At 31.3% G+C, this 26,042-nt stretch overlaps 2 protein-coding genes across 5 annotated transcripts in view; one reads left to right on the forward strand and one right to left on the reverse strand.

Moving 5' to 3' along the window:
• Window positions 1–3,363: 3,363 nt before the first annotated feature.
• On the forward strand, window positions 3,364–5,882 carry LOC134686459 (uncharacterized). Its single transcript, XM_063546127.1, has 3 exons — window positions 3,364–3,655; window positions 4,801–4,877; window positions 5,677–5,882. The coding sequence occupies exons 1-3, from the start codon at window positions 3,454–3,456 to the stop codon at window positions 5,728–5,730; spliced, it is 333 nt and encodes a 110-aa protein (XP_063402197.1). The 5' UTR covers window positions 3,364–3,453; the 3' UTR covers window positions 5,731–5,882.
• Window positions 5,883–9,943: 4,061 nt separating this feature from the next.
• Window positions 9,944–26,042, reverse strand: part of LOC134688338 (uncharacterized) — a 40,410-nt gene continuing 24,311 nt past the window's right edge. The window contains exons 23-43 of one of the 4 annotated variants that reach the window (XM_063548949.1): window positions 25,184–25,230; window positions 24,434–24,557; window positions 24,043–24,146; window positions 23,553–23,655; window positions 22,534–22,684; window positions 22,042–22,111; window positions 21,175–21,241; window positions 20,800–20,885; window positions 20,295–20,421; window positions 19,743–19,784; window positions 19,149–19,271; window positions 18,763–18,823; window positions 18,395–18,442; window positions 16,643–16,818; window positions 16,149–16,289; window positions 15,771–15,886; window positions 14,680–14,849; window positions 13,122–13,242; window positions 12,588–12,646; window positions 11,113–11,269; window positions 9,944–10,503 (exon numbers count right to left, since the gene is read on the reverse strand). In XM_063548949.1, the coding sequence (XP_063405019.1) occupies window positions 10,290–10,503; window positions 11,113–11,269; window positions 12,588–12,646; window positions 13,122–13,242; window positions 14,680–14,849; window positions 15,771–15,886; window positions 16,149–16,289; window positions 16,643–16,818; window positions 18,395–18,442; window positions 18,763–18,823; window positions 19,149–19,271; window positions 19,743–19,784; window positions 20,295–20,421; window positions 20,800–20,885; window positions 21,175–21,241; window positions 22,042–22,111; window positions 22,534–22,684; window positions 23,553–23,655; window positions 24,043–24,146; window positions 24,434–24,557; window positions 25,184–25,230 (2,307 nt within the window). In that variant the 3' untranslated portion in view covers window positions 9,944–10,289. Of the gene's footprint in view, window positions 10,504–11,112; window positions 11,270–12,587; window positions 12,647–13,121; window positions 13,246–14,679; window positions 14,850–15,770; window positions 15,887–16,148; window positions 16,290–16,642; window positions 16,819–18,394; window positions 18,443–18,762; window positions 18,824–19,148; window positions 19,272–19,742; window positions 19,785–20,294; window positions 20,422–20,799; window positions 20,886–21,174; window positions 21,242–22,041; window positions 22,112–22,533; window positions 22,685–23,552; window positions 23,656–24,042; window positions 24,147–24,433; window positions 24,558–25,183; window positions 25,231–26,042 lie in introns of all 4 variants that reach the window. The other 3 variants (XM_063548948.1, XM_063548950.1, XM_063548951.1) reach the window with 3 other exon arrangements.

The following is a 26,042-nucleotide window of genomic DNA, read 5'->3' on the forward strand; positions in this document are numbered from 1 at the left end:
TTAATAGATAGTTTGCAATGATTGATATTTCGTATACTTGTCGTTATTTTTAAACGAAAGCGGAAAGTAGGGTGTCAAAGTTTAGGAATCATCTTTTGACAAACATACGTGATTTGTAGATTTGTACCACTCTTTTTATCATTCTATCATAATTCCTAAAAGAAAGACCTATGTTAAGTTAAAGGCACGCATTGCAGTAAGTTATTTGATAAAACCATAATAAACTCCGTCTTAAAAAAAAATAATCGGCAATCTCGGAAATGATGCTTCCATGTTCAAAACATGTAAGTACCCTATACACGTTTTGTTAAGTACTATCAAATCGGTACTGCTTCTTCTTGGTATGGATCTTTTTCGAATATTTAGTTCGTTCCACTGGTAGAAAAAGAGTTGTCATAATTTTTCACTTCCTTATTTTTCATTAACTTTATCAAACTTTTAGATTTACAAATCACAATTCAAGGGTAGTATTTATTACAATTGTTCAGTTTTCTCTAGTTGGTTCGATTATGGACATAAAATTTACTGATCTAAACAGAGTACAGTCAAGTTTATTATGGAACCATTATACTAACATATATTGTATGTTCATGTTTCTCTTGGTTTTGGTTTTTAGTGTAATCTTCTTGTAACAAGCTATTATAAATAAAGGCAATAGTAGTTTACCAGTGTTCAAAATTAATTAATCGATTGAGAGAAAATAAATTTTGGTTAGAAGACAAAACCGAGGTAACACATCAACCATAAGAGGAAAACTATTTGATAAAAATTGTATTATTTCTGACTCCGTATGAGACATTTTAAGACAAAAAGGTGAGTTGAACCTAGTTTTTCTTTTGGATAGTCAAACCTCTCGCTTATATGACAATGAAATATCGTAAAAAATAAGAACAAAACTTTTTAGAAATACTCGCAAAAAACATTCATCACAGAGAAACGCACAAACAAATGATATGATAGTCGAGATAGCATGCAAGCCGCAGAACAACCACAAAAATCTTTCCTGCTGTGTTCAACTGTGTATCAGATCCATTAATAGGATAGTGTACATATATATAAGTAACAAAAGTCTGAGTACAAAGTGGTCATGTCGATAATATTTGATTTTAAGTCAAGACAATGACTGCTTCTGCGTTTCGTCCCCTAGGGTATCACCACCCTAGTAGTCAGCATTCGGTGTTGACATGAATATCAATTACATGGTCATTTTTTTAAATTTCCTGTATACAAAACTTTGTAAAAGCTAAGGATTTATTATCCCAGTAATAGATTACCTTGGCCGTATTTGGCAACACTTTTTAGAATTTGTGGTCCTCAATGCTCTTTAACTTTGAATTTGATTAATGTTTTGATCTGAGCGTCACTGATGAGTTTTATGTAGACGAAACGCGCGTCTGGCGTATGAAATTATAATCCTGGTACCTTTGATAACTATGGTAATCCAGTCGTTTGAATTGTTTAGACTTTCGCTTTGTCATTTTATTGAGGTTTTTTTTCTCGGAGTTCAGTATTTCTGTGATTTTACTTTTTAACTCTCATCACAATGAGCACATTTTAACGTTTCTGGTTAATTTATCAATTATAGAACTGGGTTCTTTGATAAATTTTATCTGGAAGCAGATTTTTTTACGAATAGACTTTTAAAACAAATCTTAAAAAATGTGCCAAATATGAGGAATTCTATCTACGCCTTGAGTTATATTAAAACTAGATAATAAACGGTTACAGTATTATATCGCTTTTCAATAGTCATAAATCTATTAAGCGAGTCACACAAGAAGAAAATCTGGTTGTAAGGCTAGCCAAAACTTCCGCTTATATGGATATGTTAACCTTAAATCCTCAATAAAATTATTATGTCGTTAAAGCATTTTATATGTTAATGCAAAAATTAATGGTTCATTTATTCAGATAGGTCAAGGTTAAAACAAATTCTAACCATTCATCACTCGCGATAAGGCAATAACGTAAAAGGTGTTGTACGTTCAAATATGGAGATCAAAGGTACCGGCTTGTAATTTAATACGCCAAACGCGCGTTTCGTCTAAATAACACTCGTCAGTGACGCTCAGATCAAAAACAATTACGAAGCCAAACAAGTACAACATTGAAGAACATTTTGGAACCTTACATTCCAAAACTTTGTGATTAAATGTCAATACGGAGATAAATCGAAAGGTAACGGTATTGTGGGTATCCATTTTGATCAGATCATGATTAAAGATATGGGTATTTTGTGAGGGAGACAATTCTGGATAATCTGGAACATGGCTAGACGAAAATAATGTCTGCTCTGGAAAACTATTTTTCACAAATAAATCTGTTTATTTATATATACTTTTATTTGATATTGTCCAGTTAAAAATTCAAATTAAAATTCATTTTTCTCTAGCTAAGCATGCATGATAATCAAGACACAAGAACTGCCGCACATACGAAATTGTGCAAAGGAAGAAGTCCTCAAAGAACAGAAAACCATTTTTCAGACAATTTACTTACAGAGAAAAAAATTATTAAGATATCATCCTTGTGCAAATTTTTCTGTATATTCACTGAATTCTTCTCATAGTAAAGAAAATCCATTGAAAAATAAACCATCTTTCTTACTATCTATACTTACACAAAGTGTAATTAAAAATGAAAAACGAATTAATAACGGGGAAATTGCGCAAAAATTCCTTTAGTAAGTTTAAAGAAAATTTAAACAGTCATGCAATATCATAGCTAACGCTATATATTCTTTTTCAATTTCTGCGAAATAAATATAATGAATAAAAAAAAAAGTAGATGTGTTTTGCTATCCTTATATTATCATAGTTCGAATTAATACGTTTTTTTTTCAATAAACAGGTTCAGAATTAAATAATTTAGGATTGTTTTCTAAAAAAATATAATGGTATCTAATTTCAGGATGTAACGCAATAGCAATCCTCTTTTCTATTTTATTGAACTCATACAGACAAAATATGTGGTCACCGGAATTTACATTTTAAACAGTTTATCTTATATATGGTTAGAAATAGAATCCGTTTTAGATCTTCAAACCCATGCACTATAGAAGATACAATCTTAAAGATGTGTTTATTGCCGAGTTAGTATTATTTTAGTGCTTTTGCACGCGTTCGACCAATAATCAGCACAAATAGCCCTAACCTTTTCTATTTTAGTTTTTTTTATGATAAAAATAGTCATTGGTTGCCTGACTGGACACCTATCAGCTAATCAAAAATTTTAAAATATTTGATTTATTTACCGTGTAATTGTGGTTTAGAAGAAGGTGTCAATTTCATTTTATAGTCAAATTCGCTCAACTGGAAAAATAAACACTTCCGATAATCTTCAATGATTGCACTTATAACATCAATCGTGAGGTAGGAAAAACAAATCAGGTGTTAAAATATTTATTAATTCCGATTAATTGGCGTTTGACGTAAACTATAGTAAAGTAAAGGTATGTTTTATGTCCTATATCCGCAATGGAAACCATATAAAATCCCTAGATTTCACAAAGTTTCCAAATTTCAAAACATCAAGGATCGGGTCAAGATGAACATTTTCAAATTTAGTTTAATTCTGTTACTTGTATGTTCAACTACTGCTAGACGAAAACGACATGCTCATCGATGCCGTGAAGAAGTTGATCTCGAAAAATGCGGTAGGTAGTTCAATGTAGCATGGAAGATACTTAAGATTTTTATCTATATAAAATGAGAGGTTAACACAACGAAACTGTGAAGTAAATTGATTAAGGTAACATGGATTTAGTCACTAGTAACATATTAACAAACAGTGCTTCGTTCGTATTATGTTACATGCTTAACTAAATAATTAAGCTTAACTGTATACAATAAAAGAAGATACTTTTAAATGAACCTTACATGTAAACCCATAATTTAAACATAACTAACTTTTTGATGTAGTTAATTTTTATAACATCAATAAATCATTTAGGCGAAAGTTTTCCAATTACTCCATGCTGAACAACAAAAACATGTTTTTTTTCGACATTTTGTATCAAAATCATATTTGGATTTTGCAATTTATAGTTCTTTTGTTTTACTAAAAATAAATAACAACATATTCCACATAGGATTTGATCAGATTTTTTATTCTAATATATCATTTAATTGTTTTGTTATGTCAATGTATAACAATAAAAAGAATGCAATGCATCTTTTTTATGTTGTACTTTTGCAAGATTTTTACATTTTTTGTCATTTATTTATAAAGCACTGGTTTTTTTTTATAGAACTTGTACTTTACAATTTATAAGATAGATTTAACTCGAAAATACTTCTTTTTTGCTTTAAATATAGATTTTAACAAATTTTGCAATTGTAACATTGTTTTGAAGCATTTTGTAAAAGAGTTTTGTTTTAGTCAAAGAAAGTCTGTTTGAAAAGGGGATTTTTAAATCAAACACGAATAGGAAGGGAAAATTGGTACAATGTATTTGCCAATAAAAAAATAAAACTCAACAACAACTTATTACAGCCGAAAACAAGGACATCTACATGTTAAAAGTCTGATTATGCTAAACGACATATAATATAAACCAGTCATGTTCTTACCTAATTCGATGGTTGTATGCACAAATGATGTTATAATTTTGGTTCATATTTTCTATCAGTTTTGTTTTTTCTCATATATATGGTAAAGAATATCTGGAAGAATTTGATCGTAAAAATATAATAGATAATAGATTTTACACATGAAAATTTTTAAATCAGTTTTATATATTATCAATTTTTACTTAATGGGCATGCATTAATATTGAGATTTTTTGTTTTACCCTTACAGAATATAACCTGTCAATGCATGGTTTCGACCACTATCTGAATCAAAGTGAAGTTGGATATGATGATATACTTTGTATGGTAAGTCTATTTTTAATCAGTTAAAATACTTGAAGTATATACTATAGCTTAAACAATGCAAGTGAAAATGAAACTATGTTGTTTATCGACCCTTTATAGCAAACCTGTCCAGTTATATTACCTATAAGATGCATTTCTGATAATAAAAAAAACTTAAAAATACTTTGTGCTGAACTTAAGGCAGAATTCGTTGAACTACATGACCCACTTTCTGACACCAGTTAATATTTCGACATGTATATGACAAAGCTGTCTTTGATTTGAGCGTGTTTACGCAAAGCTATATTATAGGTACAGCCGATTTGTTCATAGAAAAGAATGAATTTATTACCAGTGTATATAGCTACAAAACGTATTTGTCACCATATTTTTTTTTCAAAGGACGTCAAAATGGTGTGCATTAAAACTTGCAAAATATGCTTTTTGTAGTACAATATTTGTAAAATTAGGGAATCAGTAATGAAAAATTTAATCTGAATATTTTTCACACTTGACTAAATGTTGAATATCAGTTACATGACTTTTCATGATTGAAGTGTTTGAAACTGCGTTCGTATAATTTACTAAAAAAATATAATGCTGATATTTAACGCAAAATGCGCATTTCGTATACACTAAACTCATCCATCTGAACAAATCAATGATTTTTGGAAGCATATGGTAAAACATTCCTATTGGCTAGAAATTCAGTAAACCTATGTTATTTCAATAAACTGTATAAATTGAGTTTTGGTTATTTGTGTTAATAAACGCAAATCTTATTTATGTGTTTATTAACATTTTCTTATCTTTTTTTTAGATTAAATGGTTACGTGATCATATGGGAATCCATATTCCACAACGACGTTTGTGATGGACCTCCAAATGAACAAACGAATTGTCTATTCGTAATTGGTGCTATCCTGTAGAAGTTATAAAATGCCAAATGACTTTATTGTTGATCTCATGTATATTTAAGTTATATATTTATTATTTGTTATGTTTCTGATTAAAAGTGGTTTCTCATTTAAAGTGTTTTTTTATGATGTATCCAATGAACGCATTATGACAAGTGTTGTACACTGAATCCGCGTTATCACTATTTGTACAATATAAGTCGTAAGGGTATCATCAGTTCAGTAGTATTGCATTACCCCTGCACTGTTCAATGACATTTGTGTCGGTTCTTAAATCGGTCTGCTCACACTTTACATTAGTGAATCCCCTTAGCTATTGGCTAGATTTGCTTGAAAATCTTCCGCACCTACATACATCGTTTATCTTCTGCTTTAATTGTTTATCCGGATAATTTTTAGGTGTTTCCCATAATCATGAAGAGTTTTCATGACAAATGATTTATTTATTTTAAACCCGCAACTTATCCTAGAGTATATTGTGAATTCAAGATAGCATTCACAGAATTTGTATTCTAAACTGTTATTGTACACCTCCTATTTTATTTATTTGTCTAATTGAAATTTTGGGTTTTCCATAACATAACATTGACTTAGCCATATATTCAAACATCTGATAGATGACAAAAGGCATTTACTTTTCTATACCAGTAACACGATTTTTGAATAGGAGGGACGGAGGAGTATGTTTCTGTGAGCATTAAATAGATCGTCCACATTATATTTAAATTCACATTATGACCGATTGCCGTCATGCCTTAATTCTTTCTCATCCTAAGAATCATAAAATAAGTTACTTTAAACTGTACCACCTTCCTTTTATGACACAACTAATGAATTGTGAATATCGATTTAACTAAACAAAGCATGTTATGATGTAAAGTTGATACACTGATTTAGATATATGAACAATTCTTTATATTTTATCGTTTAAATCATATTCCTACTTTTTTCGAATAAACTACATGATTAGTTAACTTGGGAAAATTGTGAATGATTTATTTAGCAAAAGGACTTTTAAAATACGTAAAGTTCTAGAGAGCTCCCTCACATGTATATGTCTTTTAGTGCGTAGCACACAAATGCAGTATTCAATGTCACACTATTGATTATCCCTTAAAGTTTAGATATACAAAACTTATTTGACTCTGTGACCTTATCCGTTCCCTCGCCAATGATAAGCTCTTAATCAAACAGTTGAAAATATTTGAAGGACACAACATATCATCTAAAACCAACACATAAGTATTTAAAAGACACACCAAACAAAAATTTAACTAAAAATACTAATAAAAAAACCTACTTTCCTAAGTTGTGATGTTACGCTATTGTTTCAGAAAAAGGGAGAAGGTTTGGATCCATTAAAACGTTTAATCCGGCTGCAAATGTTTGGGGCCCTTTATAGCATGTTGTTCGGTGTGAGCTAATGCTCCGTGTTGAAGGCCGTACCTTAACCTATAATGGTTTATTTTTTAAACTGTTATTTGGATGGAGAGTTGTCTCATTGGCACTCACACCACATCTTCCTATATCTAGATACGAGGATGGGTTATATATAGATTCTTACACTGCAACAAGTGTATTACGATATTTCTCCACTCGAGACAGTTAAATTTTATTATTAAAAGCGCGAGGCTTGCCGAGCCCTTTAAATAATAAAATTTAACTGTCGAGAGTGGAGAAATATCGTAATACACGAGTTATAGTGTCCGAATCTGTTTCTCTAATGCCTATTATCGTTCTTTTTCAAAGATCTTCAAAGATTTTCAGAAAATTGTGCTCTTTATATGCGACGTCATCAGGCAAGGTCGCCTTTTTTCATGACGTCACAATAGGAAAATTGAGAAGAAAACAAAACATTTTTACGTCATAATCAAATTTCGACTAATCATTTGCCGAGAACAGATTTTTCACTAGTGAGGAGAAATATTTTTCTCACACCGGTCAGGAAATGTGAAAATAGCGCAAAAATTAGAGAAATTTGTTTCTAACATTTTTAGGTGTCAGCAATTCACCTAATCAATTTAGAACATATGTATGGGACCTTTACACTAGCAAAATAGAGCCTTTGGTGTCATTATTGACTTAAACTAACACAAAAATTGTAGAAATTGAAAATTTACTGATCCTTGATTTAACATTAAAAAAGCTGAAAAAATAAGCTCAATAGTATACTTACCCATTAAAACAAGAAGTCATTGTGGTTCTTGTAAACATTCAATGTAGTTGACTTCCAAACGGTTGTTTTTAAACAAAATTGGTTACCCCATTTATTAAACTGAAGTTTTAAGTGTATACAGACTTTCCATACCAAGTTCATATACACATGCGATTCAATACCATACACAAAACACATAGTTTTTTACATGAATAAATACATTTATAGAAGAAGCAGCTAAATAAACTCATCGTAGATAACAGGATTGTAAGTTAAGTTTTAAAGTGAAATAATTGTAACATTTAACCTAATTAGCCTGACATTTAGTATCTTGGGATAACCTCACAAATTGTTTAGTCTTTAAAAAACCTTATTAAATTACAAACCTGATGTTTGTACCAAACGTAGTAACAAAAGGTCCTAAAATAGTTCTATTCGTGAAGGAAAGTGAAGACGTAAAGGAAGGTCACCGGGTGAGCCAAAATATTTCAATACTGATGAAATTGCTCATAACAATCGGGTTTCATTTACTAGTATTCTTTAGATGGTCTAATATAGGTATTACCCAACAATTTCTTACGTTTCAAATGCTTATAAATTACTAAATTAAAATACAAATCGCATGCGTATGAGGCGCTTTTTTGTTTTGCTTACACAAGGAACTCTCCAAACGAAATATTTGCAAGCCAAGGAGGCATTCGAACCGTTACAGTTGAAAATGAATTATGACAAAAAAAACTTTAAAAAAGGCCAAACTTTCGAAGGTCAGCTTTGCTCGATAAAGTTGAAACTTTAGTTTTCAAATTGATAAACAGACAACCTAAATAAAAAATGGCTATACATTAGGTCAGTTCCAAAGTTCTGATTATTGAGTTGATGATAAACTCAGGGACTGATAATAGACAAACAGCGGTAGACTCCGTGCTTCAAAAGGAGACATGGAAAAATGGTATATATATATATATTTTCTGCGTTCAAAGCGCTTTTCTGGATTTACCATAATGTGGAATGATCAAAGCATATTTAATTTTTAAACCCAAGCATTTTAAGTGCAGGAATAATAGTGCAATATGACCAAAAGGATCTACAAACAAGGCAAGCCAATATATGGTCAACGTTGTCCACGGGATTTAGCTTCGTTTCTTTTTTGTTTCTAAATTTATAAACGGACAATTTTGAAAAGATTTGTAAAACTAGCAATAACATTTACAGTTTGGTTCTGGTCGTACAAGTTTTTGCCATATGCTATAGACCGATGCAACGTATAACTGTATATAATGTGTATAATACAACGATTCATAATACATGTAATAGTAAAAACAGAGATTCAACTTATTAGTGGATAATTTATCGTGTCTATGAAATGTGAAACTACTGCGGGTCATTGAATACACCCTTATCAAGTTTATCTACAAATCAAGGTAATTAAAATGTTAACACCTCTATCAGAAAGCATTGACGTCACAATTGACAATTGATTTTATTTTTTTGCGAACGTCATTAGATCAATCAGTACAAAGTTGAGTGTATAAGTGTGTATGTCCCGGATCTTGTAACTAGTATTGATTGAGGGATTTTACCAAACATTTATTTCTACATATTTTAAGATCATGGTATTCAGTCCTCTTGGCGATTTAATAATAGGAAAAATTAATAGGGGTAGATTTCAAAGCATGAACGGACCGGACCGTAATGATGATATGTATAATTGACACAAATATCTATACTATAATATTAGGATTAACAAATAAATCGTTCTCGTAATTGTTCTTATGTGCAGGTAAAAAAAAAAACAATAGTTGCAGATATTTTTTTATTGTAGAATTTTAAAAACCTTTCTTTTGTTTAATCTTCGGATATTCAATTATTTGGATTATTTGTAATCATATGTCAATGAAAATGAACACTTAATGGAATGCGTATATCAATAAATATTTAAATGAATGTATGAAAAATAGACAAATAAACAATCAAACAAACAAACAAACAAACAAACAAATAAATAAATGAAATATAACTAATGACTACTATAAACTCAACATTATAAAGATGAAAAGTATGACTTCAGACAAAGTTCTGTTGTAACTAAAATATTTCCATAAATATAGAAAATGATTGTTCAATTTGTTTTCATGAATTAAAATGTCATTTTATGAATTGTATCTTAAACACATTAATGAATGAATTAATGATATTTGTAAAACTACAACTTGTATTCTTATTTTCATACAGATACTGGGGTATTTTTTCAGCTTATCCTAGCACTTTCTTTTCAAGTTTATTTCACACGAATGAAAAAAACTACGGTTTGAAAAAGTAAAAACAAGAATATATTTTCAAAGTTTTGAATCCTCACAATCTTTACAATTTTGTATCATATTCCGCGCTGTTCTGTCTGGTGTTATTAGATTCTGCTTGTTCAGTGGTATCATCTATAGGTTCTTCGTCGTCTGTATCTGTAATCTTCCGAATGTCCATTGATTGTTCGGAACTCGGACGTTCTTTTGTGTTGTCATCTGATTCTGACATCTTTGACTCGTCAATTTGCCTAAGACTCTCCAGGGAATCTGTTATGCTGAAACAGGCATACAATTTTATTAGCAGGGGTTTCATCATTAATGTTTGTGTATCCTAAAAATTTGAAATGATAATACCAAAAAAAAAATTAAAATGAATTACAAAAGTTCAGTTCACTACAGAAATGATGATGTTTAACTTTTTCAGGTCCCTTAGCCATCAGTCAGATTCCTTTTTATACAGAGAGGTAATGTAAGAACATACCATCTTCAATGCTACTTCTATTTTTTGAGAAAGTTTGTTTTTAGATTTAATCAAAGTTCTAATCTTACGACATTGACACAGCAGAAAGTGTGCAACCAATGTAACAAAATAGTAAAAATGTTATCAAACCTTGAAAACCAAGTCTCTTTAACGATAATATTTTCAATCAGTTTTGAAAAAAGGTACAAGCCCTAGCTACAACTTTTCACTTTAACTTATGTATATTTTCAATGTAGTGAAGCAATAAATTGGGTTTTATCGTTTTATGTGTTTGACTTCACAAACCTTTGCTTTACTTGATTTCGAGTCTTACTGGTAAATTATTTGTACAGATTAAAATCGAAACCGTAGATTTTTGAATAAAATTTTTTTTTAAATCAGGGCAATAAATAATACAAAATACCTTGCTTTCAAGTTGGTGTCCTGTGTTTCACCATCCAATGTTTCAGAAGACGATGAATCGCCATCTTCGATTGACGATTCTGACAGTATTTTCTCTAACTTTGTATCTGCAATACCATCCGCTGAAGTAATCAAATCAGCTGGTGCACTTTGAGTTGCTGTAATTGAAGCATTAAAAGATTATTAAAATGTAAACGAAGACGGAGACAACTCAACTTTTAATGTGTAGGTATCACTACATTAAACATATAAAACATTTCCTAACTGCGACCTATCTAATAAGACGAAGTACCGAATGTGTACAAATATTAGTAACACAACGGATGTTACATATGGAGAAGATATTGCATACCCTCTCTGAATACCTGAGATGATCCACAATTTTGATGGGTTTTGTGTTGCTTGGTCATTAGTTTTTTACGTTGTGTTTGGTGTATTATTATTCGTCATTTGATCGGGGTTTTTTTTAACCTTGTAACTGTCAGTTTATTGTTTGATGTATGGATTTGAATGTTTCTCTGGTATCTTTCGCCTCTCATTAAGTCTTTTCTCTAGACGTACTGATTAGATATGAGCGTCACTGACGAGTCTTATGTAGACGAAACGTGCGTCTGGCGTACTAAATTATAATCTTGGTACCTTGATAACCTAAATCAATAATATATAAAACTGAATGCTCTGAGCAACAAATAATTGTATAACTCTTTCAGTCCATAATGTGTCATTGTTTTTTTTAATTTCTAAATTAAGATACAGTGCTGTTCATGATTATGACAATTGAGACGGATCAAGATAGTTTCAAAGGGGCGTTCCAATACATGCAAGTCATATATAAATGTGGTTCAAACCATACGTCTTTATACAAACGCATTTATTTTCAAATAGAAAGGAAGGTTTAGTAAGTTTTATCACTTACAAAGGTCTGAAAAGTTTTTTACTTGTGCCTCATTGTTTTGAAAGATATAACCAATGTTTTTGTTTTGAGTTTGGCAGGTAATTGGCCTTTACAATCTGTTTGATAATAGAATTTATCGCCTATATCACCCTGTGCTGTCGCTCAGTAATTCTCGTATCAAGACTTCAAAACGAGACCAGGCATTATCAGCGACGTCACAATATGAGAGGAGAAGTTATCAGCGACGTCACAATAAGAGTGGAGACGTTATCAAGCTTGCTTTCGTCAAGCGTAAAACTGTCTTGGGGAGAAGAAAAACGACCATTAATAGAACGATAAACAGATAATCGGGTTTTCTACGTATAGATATCGTAAAACATCAGCCGCTCGACACAATGAGAAACTTTTTAGCTCGTTCGCTACGCTCACTCGCCAAAAAGGTTCACATTGTTGCTCTTGGCTGATATTTTACGATATCAATGTGTAGAAAAAAAACGATAATCTATACATACTATTGATTTTATCACTAACATTTTAAGTAATGTAATTAACGACAATTGTATTTACTATCATACACTTACAGAAATCAGAAATTCTTGTTTTGTCTTCTGTTGCATCATATATAAGTCCTGGTTCTGACCTAAGTAAAAAAAACAAATGACATGTTTTATTTTTTGAAAAGAGCATCAAAGACAATAAAATTAAATCATTGCAAATACCATTTTTTTCATTAAAGTTATCCTGCAGCAACACCGTTTAATATTTTAGTGGTATCCGTCAAGAAGTGCTATTATACCAAATTAAGAGAAAACTTTATCACCAAAACATATTGTTAAATGTTATTTCAATTGAAATAATTGAACATTATAATTGACAACAGTGTCAGTTTTTGTCTCCCATTTATCGTGTATGGAAATTGAAGGCTATTTGTGAGATATACAAATTTTAACAAAGTATGAACTGCAGAGTTCCTTCTGTGATCAATTACTTTGTATGGAAAACATTAATATACTGTAGCAATATTAACACTTCATTACATTCCAATTATTAAATTATTCGAAAATAACATTTCCCGTCATAATAATCTTATACATTTTAAACAGTGATCACATTACCTATTCAGATCTGTTATATTTGTATCCTTTGACCAGTTCTCATTGTCGTTCATAGATAACTTTCCAGGAAAATCTACTAGGTTGCCATCTGATATCGTTGGAGGTAAACTCCAAAATGAATCTTCTTAAAAAAAGAAATTAAAAAATATGCTAAGGTGCTCAGTAAGAATCCCAATTTTAACAAGGACAGGAACGCAGCGACAGAAATATAATCAAGAGATAAACGTCAATAAAAGAACTATCACTGAATTCGACTAAACCTATGAATGCATTTATACATTGGAATGGTAGGCAATGTGATATTCGGTAATCTGTAAAACTTACGTTACATCGATTAGCAGTTCATAGTTTTTAAATTATTGAAAGACAATGAGAGGAATATAGTAACCTCCCATGCACAGACGTTGTGATGCTGTCACATAAAATATAGAATGGAAATGGGGAATGTGACAAAGAGACAATAACCCGTTTATATAGCAAACAACAGTCGAAAGCCACCATATGATCTTCAATGCAGCGAAATCTACCGCACTCAGAAGGAGTCCTTCAGCTGGCACCTACACAAATATGTATACTAGTTCAGTGATAATGGACGTCATACTAAACTCTAAATTATTCACAAGAAACTAAATTTAAAAATGATACAACACTAACATAGGCCAGAAGCTCCTGACTTTTTTCCCCGATTTTGTTTTTTGTCCATGAATTTATCAGTTTTGAACAGCGGTATACTACTGTTGCCTTTATTTGGACATGCGCAAAAATGCGGCGGGGTTAAACATGTTTTTTCGGGATCTCAACCCTCTCCTTATACCTCTAGAAAAACAAACGCACAGAAGTACGCAAAACAGTACGCACAGTTAAACTCCGTTTAAGAAAATTCCAAGTCCGATGCCAGAATAGAAAACAAAAAAATAATAAACAAAATGACAATAATACATATATAACAACCGATTACTATCACTTACTGAAACAAAAGCTCCAGACCTAAATTTTACTGATTGAAAGATTATGTCTTCATCATATGAATAACAAGCATAATCCCTCCTGTAAGGGGTTTAGTGTTATACCATCATAAAATATATTCTTGGTTTTAGAAGAAATGTGGTCAATTACGATCCAAAGACCCTATAAGTAAAACAATATTAAAGCCAAAAAATGCAATCATTAATGACCTAACAACAGTATCGTAACTACATCCCTTCTTAATAAGTCTGTTTAAAGGTTTTGTTATCTTTTGATGTGACATTTTTGGGCTTTGTAAAGGATACTACCATAAAAGGTTGGATGTGAAATACCTGAATATGTATAGAAATATGTAGATTTTTTAGCTAATTCTATTAAAAACAAGGCCACAAAGCAGTATTGACAATCGTTCCTTTAAATAAAAGATCCATAGTTTTTGTGTCTTTTTTATATTGTTGGTATGTGTAACGTTTCTCTGAACATAACGGACAAATATCGATGTGGGAAACCAGATTGAGTTTTTCACTATCAAAAACGTCACAACAGTATTTCTATTCTGTAAAATTGATAATGACTAACAATACTTCCTTACCTGAATTTTCTATTTCAGTAGTAGGCTGCTGTACGATCACAGGTGGTGATTTTAGGTCTTCCTCACTATCTGAACTTGTATTGATGTATGATACGATTTCGATATTTTCCTTGCTTTCTACAGTTTGACTGGAGTTTTTTACAGCTATCTCGTCTTCATTCGATGAGGAGCTATATAAAGGAAAAATATTACGTTAAATGAGGAACTGCCAATATGAGATTTAAACTTTTTTATTTCGAAATATTCTGTTTTACTTATCTCTAAAAAGAGGGCAAAAGATACACTTTTTGTACCAAAAAGACATTCAAACTCATAGATCAAAAACAACCGCACAACTTCGTATATGATTTCACCTTCAACCTGTTTTAATTTGAGCGTCACAAATTAGTCTAATGACGTCATGATGACAAAATGCGCGTCTGACATATAAAATAACCAGTTTGTATCTGTGATGAGATTACGATGCCATTGCTAGTTCCAACGGTTTTTATCAGCCCGCTAAGCAATACTTTGGAATTGACTGAAAATATCATTGATGTATTCATTTTCGGTAAACTTACGGTGAATTGACTGTTCATAAAATGACGATTTATTCGAGACAATTATATTTTTCTAACCACAGGTCAAGATTGCTTTGGCCGTATTTGGTACCACTTTTCGGAAGTCTTAGTTTTTACGACCCTTTAACGTTTCTGATTTGGACATTCAACTGTTTCAATTAGTGTATTTCTAATGAGTCTAATGAAAACAAAACAAGAGTCCGACTGATAGCATAGGATCTTAACTATTTTTTATTGTTTACAAGGCTTGCTTGATCTCAATTAAATTCTGTTCAGACAGTTTGAAAGTGGTTATTCACGTAAATCTAGCTACATCATTGTCTGTTAAAGCTAATGAGCAATACTGTATTGATGGCATATAACTTTACTTTACAGAACTGAATTTACAAACAGAAAATATATTGAAAATAACCTAAACTTATATAAAAAAAAGAAAAAATTGCGATTTGGGAGGTGTTATTACGATCCAAACAGATATCCAACACTTAGATATTTCATTAGTGTAGTGGTTGATGATGAAAGGTAACTTACCTGGAATCCGATTTTCGTTTAGGTAGAGGAGATGATGTAACTACCTTCACCTCTAATTCAAGGACATCATCTTTCTCAATACAAGCCTCTTCATATAATTTCGAAACTGTTCTTTCCTACAATAATCAACGAGATGAACAATTCGACATGAATAAGGCAACTATAAATGTCTTTATTACTTGAAAGTTATAACAATTAACGCACTATACACAGATTACTCCTATTTGATATTTTCTCAAGTATTCTAGAAGAACTAATCTAACAATAGTTTATTAGTAAATGTAAGCGTGTGTCTTATTTTCGTTATTTCCGAGGTAAATATCTTACTGCACAATTTACCCTAAAAGAACATTCATTTTCAATCGTACACGTAATTACCTTTTGATCTACATTTTGATTCGGCGTTTGTTTCGTATCCTCAACATGTACGTCAATGGTTGTCGAATTACCTGGGGATTCCGTTTCCGTTGACCATTCTGAATTATTCGATGTCTTTTCTTCAGTTATTTCATTGAATTTCTAGATAATATAACAAACACAATAGTATGTGCTGAAAATTATAATATAGTTCAAAAAATCAATTTGATTTACCCCTAAAATTCCAAAACAAGGTATCTTTATACATCATTTCATAATATGTGTCTTTTGTGATCTTATGAATACGATTGCATGGTCTGGTCATTCAAATGAATAATATCAATTCTGATATGGGTGTATATCAAATGTATTTGAATAATAGATAAAGATATTGGATATGTCAATAACTGTTTAAAGTGGTGAAGGCGTTTGAATATTAGACATCTTATTATATCTAAAGTCATGAACTTTGAATGACATACACAGGCAAGATACATTTTATATAAATCTTCTACCTTTTCCTCACTAGATGAAATGTTTCCCGGTGATACACACTCAGGACCTTCGTCTTTTCTCTTGATACTTGTTACTTTGATGTTGTCTGTAGCAACCCCACTGTTTCCACCTAATTTAGCTCGGAGTTCATCAGCAAGGGATTTCTGCTTTTTATCTATGTCTGCCTGTCGTTCTCCTGAGGTAATGAAATTACATACAAACTTTTGTATTCTGTGAAACATGTTACATATAATGCAATGAAGATATCACCCCCATTTTTTTCAGTTCGTGATGCATAGTCTTCATGATATATAATACCAAAGAGGGGCAAAATCCACCAGAGTTACAGTCAAACTCATAGGTAGAAAATAAACTGATCATGCAATGGCTAAATAGAAAAAAGACAAACAGACAAATAATAGATCACAAGACTCAAAAACTATTTTTCAAACATTTTAACTTGAAATACACATTTCAGTTATAATCGGTCCGCAACTCTTTTAGAATTATTCCGCTGTCAAATATAGAGTGCCAGAAGATGTCAAAGTTATATTCAATCCTATGTGGATGTCAAACTCACAATTTTTATGTCAAACAACCAAGCAGTGTATGAAACACATTGACAACTAAAGACTGTGCATCACAACCTCCCCCCCCCCCTTTCCTCCTTTGACCTCACCGAAAAATTAGGTACTAAGTGCTTCAAAAAGGTAAGCAAATCAGGTTTCCTATTTTTATAAAACATAAAAACCTTTTTTTCATTTTTTCGTTTTTGGTTTATAATAATACATCTTGTACAAAAAGACATCAGTAGTTTACCTGTGTGCAAAAAAACTCCAAGTTATAAACTACAAACAAGTGAAGCACGTCAACTATAAGAGGAAAACAAAAAAACAACAGGAACACTGTAGTGCACCAGAAAGTTTTGCATATAAGTAAGTGATAATTCAATTTTCTATAAAACATGTGCAATGCTGTGCACGTGGAAGTTTGTAAAGCTATCAAATTTAAAATACCTACAACGACTATAAAATGTACACAACAAAGATGATGTGGTATTATTGTCAATGATACATTTATCAAAAAAACAAAGAACAGGGATGTTAACAGTTTTCAATGAAAAATACAAATTAAAAAGTTTTGTGAACTGTAATATATATTATGTAGTCCTAGATGCACCAAAGTAACTTTGACTGTCTAGCAATTATGGTTTAAGGATATTACAAAAAAATTATGAAAAATAAAGGCAACAGTATGCCGCTGTTCGAAATTCATAAATCAATTGAGAAAACAAGAATGTGTCCATAGTACACGGATGCCCCACTCGCACTCTCATTTCCCATGTTCAGTGGACCGTGAAATAAGGGTCAAAACTTTAATTGGAAATAAAATTAGAGAGATCATATCATAGGAAACATGTGTAATAAGTTTCAAGTTGATGTGAATTCAACTTCATCAAAAACTACCTTGACCAAAAACTTTAACCTGAAGCGGGACAAACGGACGGACGAACGAACGAACAGACGAACAAACAGACGGACGAACAGACCCACAAACCAGAAAACATAATGCTCCTCTACAATCGTAGGTTGGGGTATAAAAACAAATCCGTGTTACAAACTAAAACTGAGGGAAATGCATTACGTATAAAAGGAAAACTACGACACAACAGAAACACAACATTAAAATGTACATACACAGCCATTTTCCTGACTAAGTGCAGGACATTTTAAGAAAACAAACATTTCTTTAAATTAGTAATCAATACTTACTCAAGAGATTTTTCGATTTTTCAATATAATCAGCATCGCGTCTTGACTCTAAAAAAATGTTTTTAGTTTTTATAAAAGCATGTACTTTTTTTTAATCAATTTCTATCAATAAGTATTTCATTTAAACCGACTTTTAAAATATATCAGTACAACCCCATCATATTAAGTGTTATTTTATCCAGCTGAATGAGTTTTGTAGTTATGCGCACTCACTCAACATTGTAAGGTAAAATATTTTAGTAAATTTAAATTCATATGGCTGTCTTTTTCTTCTTGAAAACTTAAACTCCTGCTCCATTGCAACTCCCTTTAACCATATTTTTATACGTTTATAGATTGCTATTTACTAATATTTAACTTTTATTTACCTTTTGTTGCAACGCTGGCATCGTCCTCTGTTATTTCTCCCGCTTCTGCTTTGGATGATTCCTAAAAATGAGATATGTCAATGGAAAGTTTGTTTGGTTTGATGATTTCCCATAAACAGTATAATGTAATATATTAATTTGCCTTAATAAACCGTGTTAATCATTACTTAACCATGGTTTCCATTATTCGCTTGATACCGGGGAAAGTATGGAATGTTATAAATGGTGGAAGGTAAATAATATGACTGTCTAGTCTGTTGTTTCCAAGTTCCCTCTTCATAAAACCTTCTGTGTTGTAAAAAAAAAGTCATGATGCATACAATCAACGTTTCATTCCTAATCATGACAAAGATATAAAGAATAACTATCCATAAAAGATAACTAACCTGGTGTGAGGTACTTGGTTGTGCAGTATCTGATGTTATTGCAGTCTGTCTTGTTATTGTTGTTCCAGATACCCCATACTCTCCATTCCGTCTACTCTGCCAATGATGCATGCCATCCCTAATCTATGGAGGAAATGATAATAAAAAATGTTGTTTTTTTAGTACGTGTAGCAAAATAAATCAGACATTACTAACCAAAATTGTGTACAAACATTGTCAATCTACCCATGGAAAGATATTGATATCAAAAATGTCTACAGGAATAACGCTTGAATGATATGAGAAAAAAGTGGAAAACAAGAATGTGTCCATAGTACATGAATGCCCCATCCGCATTATCATTTTCTATGTTTAGTGGACCGTGAAAATGGGGTAAACACTTTAATTTGACATTAAAATTAAAAAGATCATACCATAAGGACTTTGTATACTAAGTTTCAAGTTGATTGGACGCACAAACCAGAAAGCATAATGCCCATAAATGGGGCAAAAAAAACGTTTTGCGCTTTAATATCGAGCTTATAGATTTGCTGCCTGTTGTTAAATATGCAGATTTGTTTAATGTGGCTAGTTGTGATTGCTATACAGTCTTACCTGTTTGGATAGGAGACAATGGAACAAAAAGATGAAGAGCCCCTGAAACAAAAATATAAATATACAGAAAAGTGCAGTAACATACAAAATACAATTATAATCAAAAGCTATACTTTCACATCTTGAGTGATTAACTTTAAGCAATGCGTATATTTCCTTAAGATTTGCAAATTCATATACCATTCGTCAAAGTGTTAGCACATATGGTTTTTATCAGAAATAATTCATGAAACCCATACATTTGTTGGAAATTTACACATGACCTGGGCCGTGATATTCAAATTTCATCCTCAGCGTTAGCGAGATTGAAATTAAAATTTGCAACATCTACTATAATTATTTCTTCTAATTTATCTTCATTTGAGAATTTGCGAGTATAATTTCATCACTTTTGGTAATGAGAAATAATCGAAATATCCATACATTGCCATATCACTGAATATGCATTGATGTGTGAAATTGTTGAAAATCTTTCGAATTGTACGTGATTGACCATAATTTGCAACGTTTAACTATATAACATACACATTATACGTTTAATAAACCAATTACCTGAAGAGAGTTGCAAATTGCGAATAAATATTGGAATACAACCAAATCCTCATTAACTGAGAATATTCCAAATAGCCATGTTATTCCAAGAAGTGGAAGTAGGACACACAGACTTCTAATGCTGGCCCTGAAAAAAAAGAAAAACTGTTTAGATCGGTTTGTAAATTAAATTATAATGTTGAACATTTTTGTTTTATACCAATTCATGAATTTAATATGAGCAATCGGTTTTATGTTGTTCTCAGTTTCCTACTAAGGAAATGTTAAGACTAATAAAAACGTACGATACGTTAACATTACAATAATGCATAACCATTTCTTGATGTGCCCTTGTACATGATTCAAATGTAGTTAAAATTACAATTAATGATGTTCTAATGAAAAACTGAAAATAAATCCTACACTTGGATAGTTTGTTATTGTTGAAATCATATTCATCAGCTTTTCTGGATAAAAAAAAAACTACCAATTTCTCATGTGATTAAAGTCTATATTCACAACTTACTTTGTTTGTTCTTTTGCAGTTATGGTCAACATACAGTGTGAACTTAAAATTGCTTTTATCACTAAAACCAGTATAACTGCATTCGCCTGCAAATATCAGTAGAATGTGATTTCTGGTGCAAAGATATTTTCATTTTATTGTCATTACTGTATAAGGTTGGTTTTTTGTTTATACTCTTGCATTTTCAAAGTAAGTTAACAAACTTGTGATTTTCAAACTGTTACGTCGAACTATTTTGACCAGTCACAAGTTGTCTCCTTTTTCATTTTTTTCATTTTTTTCCCCTGCAAATAATTCTGTTTTGATGTGTGATACGAAGTTATCAAAATCATAATTAAAACAATTAATTAAATTAAGATATATCAAAGGACTTACCAGAATTACAACTATCACCGGAGCAATAAATGCCCAAATTAATCCGGACTCTAAAGAAAGCCAGCAACTATAAAAAAAAATGTACAAATATATTTATTTCCAATGTTCCATGTTAACAAATACAGCTATGTATATATATATATATATATATAAGGGAAACTGCACAAAAATGGAAAGCTGTAAATGTAAAACTTGTAAATGGTTACATGACATAACATAGTTCTCCATAAAGTATGGACTTATTACAACCGCATGATTTCTCTAATTTATTTTATCCCAATTGTATACATATGTAATGACAATATTCATGCAAATGAATATGAGCATGTAGTATGTGCCATGAGACAACTATCCATCCAAGTCACACAAAGGTTAACAATAATTGGTCAAAGTAAGGCCTTAAACACGTAGCCTTGACTAACACCGAACAGCAACATATAAAGGGCAGCAAAATGACTAGTGTTAAACAATACTAACAGGAAAACTAACGGTCTTATCTCTATAAATCAAATAAAAACCACACCAACATACCACAAGCACTGAACTACAGGCTCCTGAATTAAGACAGATTCATACAAATGCAGCGAGTTTAAAACAAATTTTAAGCGCCTTCTATCACCCTAACTTTATATGGCGTTAAATAAAACGACGTACACAGGCCAATTATAAGGCATTTTTGTTATTAGGAGTACGGAATATTGTTTAAAAAAATTAATAAATTAGTTATTCAGAATACAAGTAGGTATGTGAATGATAGATCTACATTTGATGACTATATAAATATTTGTAAAAAGCACATTTCAAGATGTACTTTTCCAGATTTAATGATTCATGTAATACATAAAATAAAGATAACATTTTACTCACAATTTAGAATTACCGTATCCATCTAATTGTGACGCTGCCATGGATACTCCAACAATAAAAATGGGAAATACTAAAAAATGAAAATAAATCATAAAATAATTAAATTGTAACAACATTTTATTAAAAAAAAACAAGAACATAATTTATAGCTATGCAAGTAAAACATAATATCTGCTAATTTTGGATAATATTGACCTCAAATTCTTATTTTACTCAGCTGCTTTTACTAAATAAAAAAGACGTAAAAAAACTTGGAATAATTAAGAAAATGTAATTGTCACTGCTGGTAAATGTGGACTTTCAATTGGCATCTTAATGACACGTTATTTCATCAAGCATTTGATAAAATTAAGTCAGTGACAAAATTCTGCATTAATACAGCCAAATATGTTGGGCATGTCATATCTATGAAAATCTCTCTACCCTAAGAATTACCAAAATTGTATCAGGAAAAAAATGTTGTATTTTAAATATGATATCTGCCTAACTTACTCCATGCAGTCGGTATCAACCATCGTGCTCTCGATCTAGTAGCAAACACATACAGCACACAGAAAGCCATTTCTACTCCTTCTGCTAACATCATGAAGAAATCCACCAAGAAAATGTAGTGTAGAAGTATAGCCATAAATGTACACACGTCCTGAATTTTGTAAAGACAAAAATTGTTTTATCTAAAAGCATCTGTAATTGGTATTACAAACTAGAGGCTCTAAAGAGCATTTGTCGCTCACCTTGCTCTATGTGAATATTAAACAAAGGAAGCAGATAGATTTATGACAAAATTGTGTCTTTATGATGGTGATGTGTTATACATCTTACTTTACTGAACATTTTTACTGTTTACAATTATCTCTATTTATAATGAACTTAGCCCAGTAGTTTCAGTGGAAAATGTAAGTAAAAATTTACAAATTTATTGAAAATTGTTAAAAATTGACTATAATGGGCAATAACTCCTACCATTTCGGTCAAGTTGACTTATTTGTAAATCTTACTTTGCCGAACATTATTGCTGTTTACAGTTAATCGCTATCTATAATAATATTCAAAAACAGCAAAATTTTCTTAAAATTACCAACTCAGGGGCAGCAACCCAAAAACGGGTTGTCCGATTCATTTGAAAATTTCACGGCAGATAGATCTTAACCTGATAAACAATTTAATCCGATGTCTGAATTGCTCTCAATGCTTTGGTTTCTGAGTTATAAGCCAAAATCTACATTTTACACCTATGTTCTTTTTTAAGCCATGGCGGCCATCTTGATTGGTTGGACGGGTCGCCGGACACATTTTTTAAACTAAATACCCCAATGATGATTGTGGCCAAGTAGTTTCTGATGAGAAGATTTTTGTAAAAGTTAACGACGACGACGGACGCAAAGTGATGAGACAAGCTCACCTGGCCCGAAAATGGGAATGTGGTATAAACTTCTACAAATTGGGATTAATGTTTTTAAATGACTTTGGATATATATTTTCATTTTGCAATGAATGTAAATAAGTATTACCTGGTTCGCAGTCTGTGTTACCCCAGCTAGGAATAAGATATATGACAATAGCAATGCTATGCATAAACTTATCATTATTTTAGATTTGTCGCTCTTTACGTACCTAAATGAGAAAAGAACTACAAGTACATGTTATTTTACAGAATATTCATTTCAAACGGTAACAACGATAAAAATATGTTTTATCAAAATGGGAACTCCAGTTGTTAACTCTACCAAAGTATGTCTTTGGAATGTAACTGAGTTCACTAAAAGTTATGTGTTGTTTTTGTTCTTCAAACTCCGGCTCACAGAATAATTGCATGTATATTTGTGCTTCTTTTTTGTGTATTTTTCTGTTATGACTTTATTTTTTTTCTATTATTCTTTGACAGTTGATTTGAATTTACTCGGCGGTATTGCTTTTTTTGGACTCCGTCAAGTCATGCAAAACTAATGATTCTTATTTTAAACTAAAAACATTCTTGAAAATGAAGAGGTATTTACTTACTTCCATAATAAACCATATATTATGATTGTTATCAACAAAAATAAGATTGAAATAGCACATCCAACCGCTGATATTACACTCAGAGCCAGTACATGTTCAGCTGGCTGGAAAAAAAAGCATATGGATTAGTATCCTAATTGCCCCTCAAATGTTTAAACCTCACATTATAAATATATCACTCAATTGTCATTGTTGAACCAATTAAAAAATATACGTTTGTAACCTATATTCAAATGACTTTTTATGTGGTTGTATTGGTCACCAAGTTGAGTTGATCAAAATATTGTCAAGTTTAAAAGAGATAAAAGAAAAAAACACTTTAACATTTTCATATCTTTACTCTAAGGCAAAACTTACAATTTGAAATGCTAGATTTTTACGCTTCACGTACCGTTTCAGAGAGACCCATCAGAAGAGCAAAATTTGTAGTATGATTATATTCACAGATGGTATCATCACTTGTACTTTGGACAACTTTAGACCCTACAGTAGACCATGCTCCATTTGGTGTGTCCCTGTCATAAATAGAATCAGCCATCAGCTATAATAAAACTAAACGCTACCTTGTACAAAAATGAAGTCTAAATATTTAGCTAGATAGATTGCTAAGTATGGATAATTATTCACTCAAGCTTGTCTAATTCATTTATTTAGAAGGGAATTATGACGTCGAAAAGGGTCCCTGTCATAAATAGAATCAGACATCATCTATAATAAAACTAAACGCTACCTTGTACAAAAATGAAGTCTAAATATTTAGCTAGATAGATTGCTAAGTATGGATAATTATTCACTCAAGCTTGTCTTATTCATTTATTTAGCAGGAAATTATGACGTCGAAAAGGGTCTGATTTAACACTGATTTATATCTCAGCAAGTAGAATGCATGTAAATCGATTCTTTTGTGCATCCGTTCAATAAACTTCTTTTTGTTTTCCATAATCCTATATCAAGAAATTAAAAAAAAATACCCTTACTCTTAATAATGAAATTCCTGCTACTTTAAGAAATTAGATTGAAACATTTTACATTTACATAAATCAGGTGATCCAGTGCCGATATACTCTTATAAGCTTCTATACAGTTGTAATCAGGAATAATAATTTACATCACCTCCTCATAATACATATAATTTACTTACGGTGCATTAAAATCCCAAAATCCACATAAACTTCCAAATGGAGGAGTCTGAAGAACACATAGATGGTATATTCTATTATATTCTTTTTAATCATATGGACATACAATTGAACTAATAAACTCTCTGAACGAATTCTTATTTTATAAGTTTACGCCATTTCACCTTTTTGCTTTGTTTTATTAAAGAGAAAAAATATAGATAGGTGAACATTATTTATCCCTATTTTGACTAAACTGTAATTTGTTGGTTCTCAATGTTTGTCAACTTCGTACATTACTTGAAGTGTTTAACTTTTTTTTATTCGAGCGTTTCTGATGAATCTTTTGAAGACGAAACGCAGTCTGGTGCATATATAAAACTTAAATACTGGTATCCGTAATAAGTTTATTCATAAACGATCAGTTAAATGATCTTCGACGATTTTTTTAATGAGAAAAAATGTGTAAAGCTTTTCATTACTTTAATGTCTACACTTTATCCTTTGTCTATGTTGGGTAGTATGTTCGTTTATTTGTTTACTGCTGCATTTGAATTTATACTATGTCACCTTGCTGCTAAAGTAATACTGTTATAGATATATTCATTGCAATTAGACAAAGGTTCCTGGTTCGATTCCCGTTTGGGATAAAAATTTCAAGAACCCAATTTTCGGCTCTCCCTTGACACCATTCGCAAGTATGGTCTTGAGGAAACGATGATAGTCCGTCGGACGGGGACGATAAATGGCTGGCCCGTGTTAAGAGAGAGCCACATCTCTTGCACGTTAAAGACACCCTTGTAGATTTCGAAAAAGAGTAGGCTAATGCCGCTACAAGGCAGCACTCGCACCCGCGAAGTGGAAAGGGATTAATATAAGTTG

Source organism: Mytilus trossulus, chromosome 10, assembly GCF_036588685.1.
Source record: "Mytilus trossulus isolate FHL-02 chromosome 10, PNRI_Mtr1.1.1.hap1, whole genome shotgun sequence".
In the NCBI taxonomy this organism is placed as follows: Eukaryota; Metazoa; Mollusca; class Bivalvia; order Mytilida; family Mytilidae; genus Mytilus; species Mytilus trossulus.

Coding starts and splice junctions, on each gene's coding strand:
- LOC134686459 (XM_063546127.1), top strand. CDS start 3,454: ATGTTTTATGTCCTATATCCGCAATGGAAACCATATAAAATCCCTAGA. Junction 3,656..4,800: donor AGTTGATCTCGAAAAATGCG/GTAGGTAGTTCA, acceptor TTACCCTTACAG/AATATAACCTGTCAATGCAT. Junction 4,878..5,676: donor ATGATGATATACTTTGTATG/GTAAGTCTATTT, acceptor TCTTTTTTTTAG/ATTAAATGGTTACGTGATCA.